This window comes from Lactuca serriola, chromosome 7 (assembly GCF_051521515.1).
Source record: "Lactuca serriola cultivar US96UC23 chromosome 7, Lser_US96UC23_V15, whole genome shotgun sequence".
Taxonomy (NCBI): Eukaryota; Viridiplantae; Streptophyta; class Magnoliopsida; order Asterales; family Asteraceae; genus Lactuca; species Lactuca serriola.
Window position 1 is genome coordinate 125,836,631 of NC_136414.1, and position 14,264 is coordinate 125,850,894.

Consider the following 14,264-nt stretch of genomic DNA (forward strand, 5'->3'; position numbering starts at 1 on the left):
AATCTTTATGAGCTGCATAAGCCAAAAATATTCGAACAGCCTCGAATCTTGCGACAGGGGCGAAGGTTTCTTCATAATCGATACCTTCTTGTTGCGAATAACATTTAACAACTAATCATGCTTTGTTTCGAATAATATTTCCATCTTTGTCGGTTTTGTTTTTGAAAATCCATTTTAATCCGACAATAGAAACATCATTAGGTTTAGGAATTAATCTACAAACCTTGTTTCGTTCAAATCCATCCAATTCAAATTTCATTGCAACAACCCAATCATAGTGTTCCATTGCAACCTTAACTGTCTTTGGTTTTATTTTGGAGATGAAAACATTAAACATGCAAAATTCTTGATGAGTACTCAGTACCTCATTCTTTGCACAAATTTGAGCTCTTGTCAAAACACTATCATGTGGATTTCCAATGACTTGTTCTTTCGGATGATTTCTTGTCCACTTTTCCAATGGTCGATATGCTAGATCAAAGTCCAAAGGTGCATCTTCGTACATCTCTTCATTTTCGGATCCTGCAAAAAAAATATTATCATTTAGGTCATGAAATTCATCATTTTGATCATGATTTATGGTTTCAGTATCATCATGCTCCCCCTCGGCAAGACTATCATTCTGATGCTCCCCCTCAAAGAGTTCATTCATACTGTTATTCTCCCCCTCGAAAGAATGCTCCCCCTCAACAGTTAAAGGTATATTCAAGTGCTCCCCCTCCACTTGAGCATCTAGCATGCTTTCTCCATTAACAGTTAAATCTGAGGTGATTGTCGAATCATTAGTATGTTTCAAAGATTCAGGAGTTTGATTATCAGCAGCATGTACTCCAGCATCAACAGCCCTGTGTGGAACACCAAAAATTAAATCATAATCAAAGTCAGATGAACTAGATTCTTCAGCTTCATCAGTTGATTCATTAAGAATTGGTTTTTGTTCAAATTGTTTTTCTACTTGTTTCACGTAGTAATCATCAAAAGTGGGATTAAACGTTTCTTCAACTTTTCGACTTCGTTTGTTTAACACTCTCTATGCAACCAAATTGTTCGAATATCCCAAAAATATTCCTTCATCGGCCTTAGCTTGAAATTTTGAAAGATTATCTTTGGGATTCATTATAAAACACCTACAACCAAAAACATGAAAGAATTTGACATTAGGTTTTCGGTTATTGATTATTTCATACAGAGTTATATTGAAACGTTTATGAATGAAAGATCTATTCTGAGTAAAACATGCTATCGAAATTGCTTCTGCACATAAATATTGAGGAAGATTCGCATATGTCAACATCGTCCTTGCCACTTCACAAAGTGACCTATTTCTCCTTTCGACTACTCCATTTTGTTGAGGTGTATAGGGCGCAGACAAGTTATGCAAAATTCCTTTTCTGTTAAGTACGAATCCAACACTTTGTTCTTAAACTCAGAACCATTATCACTTTTGATTTTTCTAACTTACTTCTTCAGACTTATCTCAATTTTCTTGATAAATTCTATCATTGTTTGAGCAACTTCAGATTTTAACCTGAGAAAATACACCCACGTAAATCATGAAAAATCATCAACAATAACCAAAATGTACCGTTTCTTGTTGAGAGTTTCAACAGTTGATGGTCCACAAAGGTCAATATGAGGAAGTTCCAATGGTTCAATAATTTTCGAATCAATGACAATTGGATGCCCTTTACGATGTTGTTTTCCTTGTTCACAAGTTGCACATAATGTATCATTATCAAACTTTAACACAGGTAAACCTCGAACAAGATCTTTTGCAACCAATTTATTTAAATTTCGAACAGGTAAACCTCGAACAAGATCTTCTGCAACCAATTTATTTAAATTTCGAAAGTTTAAATGAGATAACGTCAATGCCATAACCAGCTAACATTTGTGGGAGCTTTCGAAAGTAGACAAACTAATGGTTTTCCAATTATGGGTTTGATGTCGAGGTAAACATATCTCCATATCTTTTTGATTTCAACAATAATTTGTTTGTCTCGACATTTGAAATGATGCCTCCTTCTTCGTTATACACAACTTGATTGCAAGTGCCCACAACAAGTTGTGAAACACTTATCAAATTATGTTGAAGACCTTCCACATAAGCAACATGATTCACTATAAATTGATCATTCGTTACTTTTCCATAACCTTTAACTTGACATTTATGATTATTTCCAAACTTCACTACACCAGCATTTTCTAAACTTCGAAAACCACGCAAATTCTCCTTCCTTCCAGTCATGTGGCGTGAGCAACCACTATCAATATACCATTTCTCATCATACTGTTCATCACATAGCACTGCAATCATTGAAAGAATTTAGGTACCCAAGGTTGTTTGGGTCCTTGGTTATTAGCTTGAAAAAGAGAATGAATTTTAGAATTTAAAGCCCAGCTTCGAACTTTAGTTTTGAAAGAATCAATTAAGTTAACATCATCAGTTAAAGATATCGAAATATAATTTTTCGATAGTTTTGGACTTTCACCAACTTTCTTCTCATGTTTCGTTAATTGTTTTTCTTGTGAGATTGGTTGCCATCTTTGAACTAGAGTATCTGACTCTTTCGAAGATGAACTTCCAACTGAAGTATCATTCAAATACTGTTCATAGGCCTTTTTCAATTGATGTTGCGAAAACTTCCCAAATTGATACTTTTTCCCATTGTTTTCAAGCCAATGATTTATGGTTTCCACTTTAGATTTACCTTTTGTATATGAAACATTGGTCTCTTTTTGTGCAAACGGATTTGGAAAATTTGGCTTTTGTGTAATAAACTTTAAAGTTCTCTTGGAAATTTCTTTTACAAATTTTTGATTGTTTTCAAATTTTCAAACATTTTCAAATTTTCTAAGATTTTCAAATTTTCGAACATTCTCATATTTTCAAATATTCTCAAACTTTTGATTTGTCCTTTTTGAAAAAAATCTGTTTTTTACATTTGTTGATTTTGTGAAAGATGAATGTGAATTTGAAAATTTTTGATGAATGTTTGAATAAGAATGCTTTTGAGAATTATTTGTTTGAAAAATCTTTGGTGATGAGGATTTTGAAAACTCCGTTGGAAAATTTTTTGAATTTGACTTTGGATATTCATACGGAATCGATGGAGCGGGATTTTTCTTTTTGTCTAAATAAGTTGAAAACCTTGACTGAACAGTTTTAGTCAACTTATTCTGAGACATTTTCTTTGTTGGTTCATTTAATTGCTTTTCATTTGTCACAATATGCCACAACATTCTCTGTCTCGCCTATCTTTTTGAAATTCCTTTTTCTTTCAAAAATTTGTCAACAAGATCTTTAAACTCTTGTGAATTAAGTTTCACATTCTCATTTGTTTCACTTGGTTCTTGTTTCAAAATTTCTTTTGTAACTTCTCGTTTTCAACGCATTTTCGTTGTGGTTTTTGTCTTTGAAAAACATACGAATTTTTTGTTAGATTATTTTCGACAGTACTTTGATTTGAAAAGAATCCTTCGTTTGATGTTTTCTTGCTATCTTCTTCAACCAATTTGTTGAATTCACGTTTCATATTTTCCACATTCCCAGTAGTGACAAACACTTGATTCGGAAATACTACATCATCTGTGCACTTGAAATTCGAATAAACCACTGCGTTGGTTTCCAAATAGTGAGCACCTTTGTCAGATAACACTGTCGAAATTTTCAGTGTCTCCAAACACTTGATCAACAATAATTCATGGAATTTTTATTAAGTTAGAAACATTCTTTTCTTTTTCAAAATTGTTCGACATATCTTTTTCATTCTCGTCTTCATTATCATCAGTTTGACTGTCTCTTACATCCACATCATCAAAATCATAGACTTTTGAAGTAGAGGGTTTATCAGTGTCATTCTCAACCATCGAATAATTATAAATTTCTTTACCTTTTGACTTAGATGTGACATTAATGATTGATAACTGAGAACAATCGACACTTTCCTCCTCCTCAAATTCACTGATTTCGCTAAAACAATCAAAATTATCTTCAATATCAGCAAAATTAGATTGAGAGTCAAGTTTCGAATTCTCCGTTCTTTTCAAAATTTTGATTTCTTCACTTTTTGTCAAACTTTCATTCACAATCTCAACAAGTTCATCAGCATTCAGAAATTCATCTATCTTAACAATACCATAAGCAAATCTATCATCAGGTTCTTTGTTAAAGTCTGTTATGGTTTCTTCACAATCATAGTACAAAATATCAACCTTCTCTCTCTCTTTCTCAAAAGTAAGAAAAAGTAATAATTTCTTATGTTGTTCTTTACTAATATCGTAATGCAGTCAATTTAGCATAGAGACGTTTAGCCGAATTACAATATATGTTTCTTTGTGCAAGCAACATCCTTACATCTCTATCCAAATTCTCTCTATCATTATTGACATTTTTATTTGCAATTCTAAATACTCTACCCTGCTACGTTTCGAATCTAGAAGTTTTTGGGTCTCTAGCAGTTGAGTACTTAATTTCTTGGCTTTGTTACTAGCTGACACAACAATAGTATCGAAATAAGCAACAGTATTGTAACGCCTGCAGATCCGGGCTAGTTAATTTAGAGGCAATAGGGGTCGAAAACGACTTTTCGACAAAAATATTATTTAGAATAAATAATCTTAACCAAGTTATAGAATATGTCACAGGGTTTCCGTACATATAAAGAACGCCGAAATCCGAGTTATAACGAAGAAGTTATGACCCGTCGAAGTTTCGCGTCGGAACCGGCACGGCGCCGGGAAGCGTAAATAGTAAATTTATGATAGAGCGAGATTTAGATTTAGCACTCGAAACGAAAGTCGTAGAATATGTTAAACTAAGAACTTCGATAAAAAGAACGCCCAAACCTGACTTCGTATGAAGAAGTTACGATATTTCGAAGTTTCGGATTAGCAGTGTACAGTCTGAAATTCGAATATTAGATCGAGCGATTTTTAGCCGACACAACCTAAACGAGAATTGAAGATCTCATTATTAGTAGCGTAACAATAAAAAGACAGACGAAAATGGACATCGGATGAAGAAGTTATGAGATTTTAACGGACCAATCCTGTCCCGACCTGTTAAAAATATAACTTTAAAAATAAAGTCAAAATTAGCCGACGGAGTCTAAATGAAAGTTGTAGAGTACGTCTCCACCTACGCGTGGATATAAATAACGTCAAAAACGGAGTTCGTATGAACGAGTTACAAATTATAATAGCATATTTACGTATTAAAATAAAGTATAAATCATATATACGTACACATATATATACATATGTATATATCATTAGAAAGGTATCGACGATGCGGTCATTATAAGACTAATGTTGAGTTCTTTCGACATTAGTTTAGTGCAAATATCATTAAATCTATTTAAAATAGTATTATAAAGGGGTGTTTAGTTGTTTATATAACTATAAGGTCATTAAGTAATTATGAAGGGTAGTTTTTGTAAATTCAATTACTATAAATAAGAGGCTTGGGCTCTCATATTTCTTGCACCATTCTCTTGATTCAAGAGTCTTTCTCTCCTTATCCCCCGAGCATTTCGGTCCCTCGTGATTCGACTTCTCTTTCTGTAGTTTTAGTATAGTAAGGTGAGCGCTGAAGCGCTGCACGAATCTTTCTTAGAAAGATTCAGCGACGAAGTTCTGCCCCTACAGAGCCCGACTCCTAGCTAAAATCCCCTTGTAAGTAAGTTATGCTTACCCTATTTTAAATATAGTTTATATTTAAAATTAGTATTGTTATTATAAATTTATAATAAATATTTGAGCTATTATTATGACTTATATAAGTGTCGTTATAATATCTTTTTAACTACTCGCGGTACGGGGAATCTGGTTTAAAGGGCCGCATAAGGTTGTTGGATTTCAGAAGTGCTATATGCCAAAATGGTCCTGCCCTCCGGTGTTTTATGTCTGGCCCCTGTCTGTACATAGTGGTTGGAAAGTATTGTTTAAACGCTTATATAATAATAATAAGACTAATAATTAGTCACGGTAAATATTAGACTAAAATCTAGTGGTAATAATACTAGGTTTCGTCGAAGGAAATTATTTTAAAGTAAACGAAGCGCTGTCCGAGTACCGAGTCACCACCTTCTCAAGTGAGTGCATAGTTACTTTCATCTTATACATAGATATGAAGTATTTTATATAAACTACGTACTATGTGTGCACATTATCTGAATACTTGCTGTCTATGCTGGTTGAACGTTTTATACATGTTTTAAAGGACTTAAACTGTATACGTATTTTATATATACGAAAATGTTGGGTATGAGATGGGTAGATGAATGATGAGAGATAGAAGATGACGTGAGTATACATTGGCAGCTACAGACTTAGTGCCTATGGGACAAACACCGGTAGCTATGGACTTAGTACCTTTTAGACGTTGGTAGCTATGGATTTAGTACCTGTAGGAATTGGTAGCTATGGACTTAGTACCTGTTGAACATTGGTAGCTATGGACTTAGTACCTATTAGATAAAGACTGGTAGCTATGGATTTAGTACCCGATGAATAGACTATAGCAGCTACGGAATTAGTGCTTTATGAACGAACATTGGCAGCTATGGATTTAGTGCCAGTCCCATAACCCTGGAAGTAAGGGACTTCGGAATAAACGAATGCAGGATAGATGACTCTTAGGTTAAATCCTTAAAGAGTAAAGAAGATAATGGGGATGGGTAATTGGGTTGATTGTTTGATTGAACATAATAATTATATTATTGTGGGTTGAAAACCCTATGTACTCACCAGGTTTCCCAACCTGACCCACTCAGTTTATGTATATCACAGGTGACGAAGTGAAGTGACATTACACTGAGAGATTTAAAAGAGATGTAGATCACTAGTGTAAATCATTGTAAGTCTGTTTATGCTTATGTTTCGGTATTAACGATGACATCCCAAACATTTTAAAATGAAATAAATACGTTTCTTCGAAAATGTTTTAATAACGTATTTACCATGTTTTTCTGGGAACAAATTCCGCAACCTTTTTATAAAATGAAGTACTCTGATTTTTATAAAGCATAAACAAAATCGGTCTTTTATGGCCGTGATTTTGGGGATGTCACAAGTATCATCAAATGCAACTATCTCAGAATCATAAGCTTGTAGAGGAATATTAAAAGATTGAAGAATAGAACGTACCTTTGTAGTCATTGGTGATTTGTCTCCAGATTTAGTCATGAAACAATAACCAGTCACCTTTTCATTCTTGTCCTCCTCAAACTATGCAAACATAGCTCCATGAGTTGGATTTCGCATTTCTTCATCATCAGAACCCGAGGACCAGATTTGATATGTCCCATCCTCTTCAGCCTCTCCTCGTGCAACCAAAGACTGTCCTTTAGCTTTTGCACGAACTTCCTCCAGCTTTTCCACATAATAAGCTTCGTCCTTGACTTTATTCTTCCTATCATCCTTCTTAAGAAGCATACAATCATTTTCTAAATGATTTGCTCCATTAGATTAATGACAATCAACACATGAGTCTCCCTTAAGCTTCTTTTCATTCTCCGACTCTTTTGCTTTCTCATCATTTTTCTCAAACTTTTTCTTTTCCTTAGCACCAGACTTGCTCACAAAGTTTCCCTTTACTTCATTCTGCTTCACCTTCGGATTAAACGGTTTCTTGAAAAACTTGTTCACTCGGTTGTTCGAGTAATATGTTATCGCTTCATCATCAGAATTTATCATAAAACCTTCTTCATCAGAATCATCTTTCTCTTCTTCTTCCTTCTCATACATTTTCGAAACTAGAGCTAAAGGACCACATCATTCAACGATGAAGTATCGAAGCTTTGTTGATTCTTCACCATCATGCTTACACTTCTCCACTCCTTACGAAGTCCCATCACAAAAGTGAGATTGAACTCCATAGATGACCTTGTGATTCCATAACGATTGTATCGATAGATTAATTCATTAAAACGATCATAGTAAACCTCAATCGTTTCATTCTCTTTTTGTCTGAACTCCTTCAGTTCCACAAGACACTGCTTAACTGAATTAATCTTCGTTTTCGCGCTTCCCTAATACTTTTCCTTAAGAGTATTTCAGATATCTTTTTGCAGTTTTACAACCACGGATGTAGTTGTAAACAATAGGTGGCAAAGCACCTCTCAGCTCTCTCATACAACGCTTCTCATTGTTTTTCAGCCTTGTTGATTGTTCTTCTACTACAGAAGTTGATCCAGATGATCCTAAATTTTGAGAATTTGGTGGTGGTTGAACACTTCATTTGATACAATTCCACAACTCTTCATCCAATCCATTGAGATAGTCTTCCATACGATCCGTTCATTGATCGTAGTAATCTGGAATCAACATTGGAATTTTTTTTTATGATCCAAGCAGATGAGAATACGATGTCATCGTGTTCATGTTGAAGTTCGCCATTGTTGTACGGATGAGAATTTTCAGAAATCTTGAGAAACTTGAAAATTGATCAGAAACTTGAAATTGTGACATCCCCAATTTTCACGACCATTAAAGACCGATTTGTTTATGCTTTGTTTTACAAAATCAGAGTAATCTTTGATTAAAAGAGTTGCGGAATTTGTTCCCAAAACAAAATATGATGAGAATTTATCAAAGCATTTCTTTAAAGAAATGTATTTTCATTAAATAACAAAATCTCGGGATGTCATGTTCCGATACAGACCAAAAGCATAAACAATATAAAATAGACCTTAAAATAGTTATTTATAACTACTGATTTATAATCCAAAATCTCTCGTCAAGTACACCAACTTATACTCTTGTGTCATTACTTGTAATGCAAAGAAAACTGAGTGGGTCAGGCTTGGGAGCCTGGTGAGCATATAGGGTTTTCAACCCACAGTAATATATTATATTATATTTAATCATCAGACAATCAACCCAAATTACCCATCCCCATTATATCTTTCTGTTTCTTAAAGCTTTACCCTAAGAGTCAATTATCCTTCATTCATTCGTTCCTAAGGATTGACCTAAGGATTGACCTAAGGAATTGACACAAAGTCCATTGCTTCCAAAGTTTATCTATCAGGTACTAAATCCATAGCTATCAGGCGATAACTCCATAGTCACCAAGGTTCACTTAACAGGCGCTAACTCCATAGTCACCAAGGTTCACTCAATTGGCGCTAACTCCATAGTCACCAAGGCTCACTTAACTGGCGCTAACTCCATAGTCACCAAGGTTCACTTAGCTGGCGCTACGTCATATAGTCACCAAATATTTCATCTACCCATGTTCTACCCAACATATTTGTAGATATAAAATACATATACGGTTTAAATTATTAAAAACCTGTATAAAACATCCTTTCCACACCCATCTCAAATAAACAAACAATACATAACACATAGCATGTATTTCATAGCAAATACTTCATATTTATGGGTTAGAAGAAAGTAACTACACACTCACTTGATAAGATGATGATCAGACAGCACCTCGTTTCTTAAAATAATCATTTCCGATAAAACTGGGACGTTTTCTCCAAAACCGGGCTTTACGCGGGCAGAGTTTCGGCTCGAAAACTTTACTTCTCGGGATTCTCGGGGCTTCGAGACTTGCTTCAGGTGTCGGGATGATACCGGGGCTTCGAGGATATAAATTGCACGCAAAACGATGCAATAAGGAGTGAGAGAAGAAATGAGCAACAAATCTCGGCTGCCCAAGCGATCTATTTATAGTGCTGAAGTCGGCCTCGAACGCAATGCGTTCCTTCTGGGAACGCATGGTGTTCCCCGATGCAGTGCGTTCCACACGAATGCAGCGCGTAGGAGTGGGGTTCTGATCCTATCCCTTATCCGCTGAGTCAGCATCGATGTGGCCAATCCGGAGCCATGTACTGAACGCGGGGCGTTCCCTCTTTGGGATGCATGCCTCGAACTTCAGAAAATCATAACTTTCGCATACGATCTTCGTTTTCGACGTTCTTTATATCCACGTGTAGGTGAGATTATGCTCTACAACTTTCGTTTAGACTCTGTTGGCTAATTTTGAGTTTTATTTTTATTATATTATTTTTAGTAGGCCGGGACTGGAAAACTCCGTTAGAAAATCATAACTTCTTCATCTGACGTCTGTTTTCGTCTGTCTTTCTACCGTTGGACTACTATCGACGAGATCTTCGATTCTTGTTTAGCTTGTTTTGGGTAGAAATCCCTCGATCTCAAATCCGAACTTCGGGCTGCATACCGCTAAGTCGAAACTTAGAAAAATCATAACTTCCACATACGAAGTCAGATTTAGACATTCTTTTTATGCACGCTCTCGTTTTAACGTATTCTACAATTTTCGTTTAGATCACTAAGGCTAAATGTCGCTCTAACATAAATTCACTATTTACGTCGCGTTGTGTCGTGCCGGTTCTGTCGCGAAACTTCGTCAGGTCATAACTTCTTTGTTATAACTCGGATTTCGGCGTTCTTTATATGTACGGAATCCTTGTAACATATAGTACAACTTAGTTAAGATTACTCCTTATAAATAATATTCCATAAAAAAGTCATTTTTAATGTTTATCGTTTCTAAATTGACTAGCCCGGATCTACGGGCATTACAGAAATCGATCACTCGATTATACAATTCGAACACAGAATCTAACCAAAACTGTAGATCTAAGACGATTTTCAGAATCGAAATGTGCGGAATCTTTTGAAACAAAATTTTGACTAAAAAACAAACGATTCAAAAGAAAATCAGATCATTGCAGGTTGATTCCTGCTCTGGTACCAATTGTAGATGAATTGAAATGAGTAATCAAATGTAAATCAGAGTAATTTAAGTAATGATCAAGTAAAGAACATACGATGTAAATATGATGTGGTTTCAGCTTCTATTACTTTCAATGAACTTGAGTACAAAACAGATAACAGAAGTGGGAAAACCCTCTTACTTACACTCAAGTTTAGACCCTATTTATAGGATACTGAAAGTACAAAAAATACTAAGGACTCAACATTACGTTTCGATTAAACAAGTGCCTTAGTAAATACATACGAAATACAAAACATACACTTCCACTCTTTACAATATTTTGACCCTTACAAATGTATATCTTATCTTTGGTATAAACACACCTAACCCTAAAAATTATTTAGCAATTTCACTTTTCGTGCTCTTCGACAACGGACACTTTTGATGATCCAATACCTTGTTTGCTTCCCTTTAGAAGTTGTTTACGGAAGTTGTGTTTTATATTATCACACTCGAATGAACAAATTAAGAGAAGTACTTAAGGCATTGTTGAAAATTACATGTATAACTTTATTGGGTGCCCTTGATTTATCCAACCCCATCCAATTACATGTATAACTTTATTGGGTGCCTATTTGTGATTACCAAGACCTTAAGGGCATTGTTGAAAATTTAACCAACGTACAAGGGTACCCACATTAACATCCCCAAAAGTGATTTATACGTGTCAACACTGCAATGGCGGCCAGACCATCAGTCCCATTCTCGTAATTTTCACATAAATCAAGGGCAATGCCCATTCAAAATGAATAAAGTAAAGGGCCCTCGTGACCTTTTACCTCTACTAAATAGACCTGTCACGTGGCAATCTCATCTAATTTTTGACACTGATCTTATCTTTACGCGTATAAAGGTATACCGTATCCAAAATCAACGGCCACGATCAAATACCAGTATAAACGACTTATTCGACGTTTAATCCATGTTCGTCAATAAATACCACCATAGCCACTCTCTGAAACCACTCAATCTTCATCGGAGGGGTTTACGAGTGTTTGTTAGATCATCTATTCATCTTCTTGCTATGAGTTTACTCGACCAACTCTGGGATGACACAGTCGCCGGACCTCGGCCGGATAAGGGCCTCGGAAAGCTGCGAAAACAGTCTACTTTTAGTTTCCGGTCATCGGATTCCGGCAAGGGTACGCTGTTACCTGCCGCTTTTGAACTGTACAATTTGTTAAAGAATATGTTAACACGTATAATTATTATAACCTTTTACTTAGAAAATTCCGTTATCTTAATAGTTAAAGTCCTCTTGATCTCAATCGCTTATTGTGATCATCAGGTTTTATTTTGGCGCGAATTTTGCTTTAATTATAATTAATCAAATACTTATAGTATTATTTAATTGATTCCTTTTCTTATTGTATGATAAATTCTGATACTGATCAGTGGCGGGTTTACGTCGGAGATTATGTGTATCAAACCAAAAAAACTATTTTTTTTCACAAGAGATTTGAATCCAAAAGTGTAATCGTCTGTACTCAAACTGAACGAATTCATTTACTCTCTCTGAAGCAGAATCGCCGCCGGTGACGAATACGGCAGTAGAGGATCCTGCGATGAGAGTAACACGAAGTATAATGATCGTAAAACCTGAAAGAACTCTGAGCGACACACCGCCGGCATCTCCCGCCGGATCTACAACTCCGGTATCTCCTTTCCCTGGTAAGAAGTACGTTTTTATCATTTTACCTGAAATAGACCTTCCAGCTGCAGTGATCTAGAATGATCCTGGGTAATTGGAGCAAGGGTAATTTAGTAATTACAACTGCATTTGACTATTTCTAGTAGGATGTTGGAAAACACTGATGCATATTTGTCTCTTTCTTTGCAAATTGCAATTATAAATTTATCTCCCATCTACCACCATGAAAATGACATTGTTAATAATAATTGGAATTATTGTCCACTATAGTGAACATAAATATTAAATAATTCACAAACCCTACAAGACGAAAATTGATTTAGTAAGTTGATTAAATATACCATTATTGGGCAAATAGGGAAAGAATTTATAATCTAATTAGTGTTTAGTTCTATTCGCTCAAGAATAATTAATATGTGATGCATGAAAGAAAAAAGATTTGATGAAGAATAATTTAAAATTATTGTATGAAAACTATAAGAGTGTTTGATAGATTGCATGGTTGCATTAATATTTGATAATATGTGAGCTAATGAAAATGGTGGATGGTCAGGAGGCAGATCAGAGGCATTTAGGTTTCGTAGGAAGTCTGCATCGGACGCTTTCGAGAAGGCAAGCGGGATTGGAACCCGGAGCCCTCGTGCTCCTTACGACCTGTGAGATCTGATCCTCTACCATTTGATCTGACCTGTCAGATCGATATGTCTGACAGGTCAGATCATGGGTCTCTTTAGCTACCAAGAGTGCAATATCGGTTTTAGCTAGGAGTTATAAATGTGTTCGGGTATTTGGTCTTTTTGGTATTTTTGAGAGAGAGAATGTTTGTCTCTTTTGTGTTGTATATATAGTTGTTGTAAATATGTGTGGAAAGTTTTAGGTTTGTGTTACTTGGAACTTTTTTTTATGTGCTTGTTGTAGTGCTTTGTTTTATAAGGAAAATGCATGTTTCGTTAATTACAAAAGTCCGGTGTCATACGCTAAAATTGGATTTTGGTGTTTGTTGTTTGCCTCTTTGTGTGCGTAAAAGAACGGTCGACACAAATTCACATATTCAGTAAACCACATCTATGTCTAGTTGTCTACCTATTTCGTTCCAAGTAGGATCTGAACTTTCGATTTATTCGGCTGATATGCATATTTTCCTGACATGTGATGAGAGCATTGTGATTGAGTTGTGGAATTTCATTAAGATTTAGAGTTTGAACTTTGACACATATCAAACAGTGTTAGGTTGGGGAAAGTGTAGTATTGTATGGGAATGTTTTCTGACCGGGAAAGAAACTATATTGTTTGATTGTACAACTGATTGATTGTGCTGAATGATGAAAAATAACAATATACCTTGTTATATTGTAATGGATAAAGTTGCTGAATAACTATAAAAACATACAAATTGTCATACAAAATCAAAATTACATAATAATCATTTAAATTCCAAATAGAATGCCGATTAAATTGTTTTTAGTTTTTTTTTCAAGTTAATGTTACGGCGTTATTCTTTTTAGAAATTTTTAAATTTTTTTTTATAAGTCAACATGTGATTCTTGACTCGGTTCATGTCCGATAGTAGTGAGATTGATGGATTTTTCAAAATATATTAGGATGATGGTAGTGTTATCCGAAAAAATAAGAACTATTCAAATAAAAATGAATTAAAAAAATAACTAAAAGAAATTAATAATCCTATAAAATAATATTTATTAATATATAAATATTATATATTTATAAATAATATTTATAATATATACTAATCCAATAAAAAATAATTCATTAAAAAGAAATAAAAAATGATTTAAAACAAATTAATAATCAATAAAATAATATCAATTAATACATAAATATTATATATTAAAAATA

General features: G+C 34.6%; 1 protein-coding gene across 2 annotated transcripts; it reads left to right on the forward strand.

Annotated features, from left to right (window-relative positions):
- Positions 1-11,702: 11,702 nt before the first annotated feature.
- On the forward strand, positions 11,703-13,369 carry LOC145061570 (dormancy-associated protein homolog 3-like). Of its 2 annotated transcripts, none has more exons than XM_079009094.1 (3): positions 11,703-11,898; positions 12,278-12,427; positions 12,961-13,369. In XM_079009094.1, exons 1-3 carry the CDS (start codon positions 11,781-11,783, stop codon positions 13,065-13,067), a joined length of 375 nt encoding a protein of 124 aa, XP_078865220.1. In that variant the 5' UTR covers positions 11,703-11,780; the 3' UTR covers positions 13,068-13,369. The 2 variants fall into 2 exon arrangements, with proteins under 2 accessions (XP_078865220.1, XP_078865221.1); XM_079009095.1 differs by having other exon boundaries at positions 11,705-11,898; positions 12,281-12,427.
- The last annotated feature ends 895 nt before the right edge of the window (positions 13,370-14,264 follow it).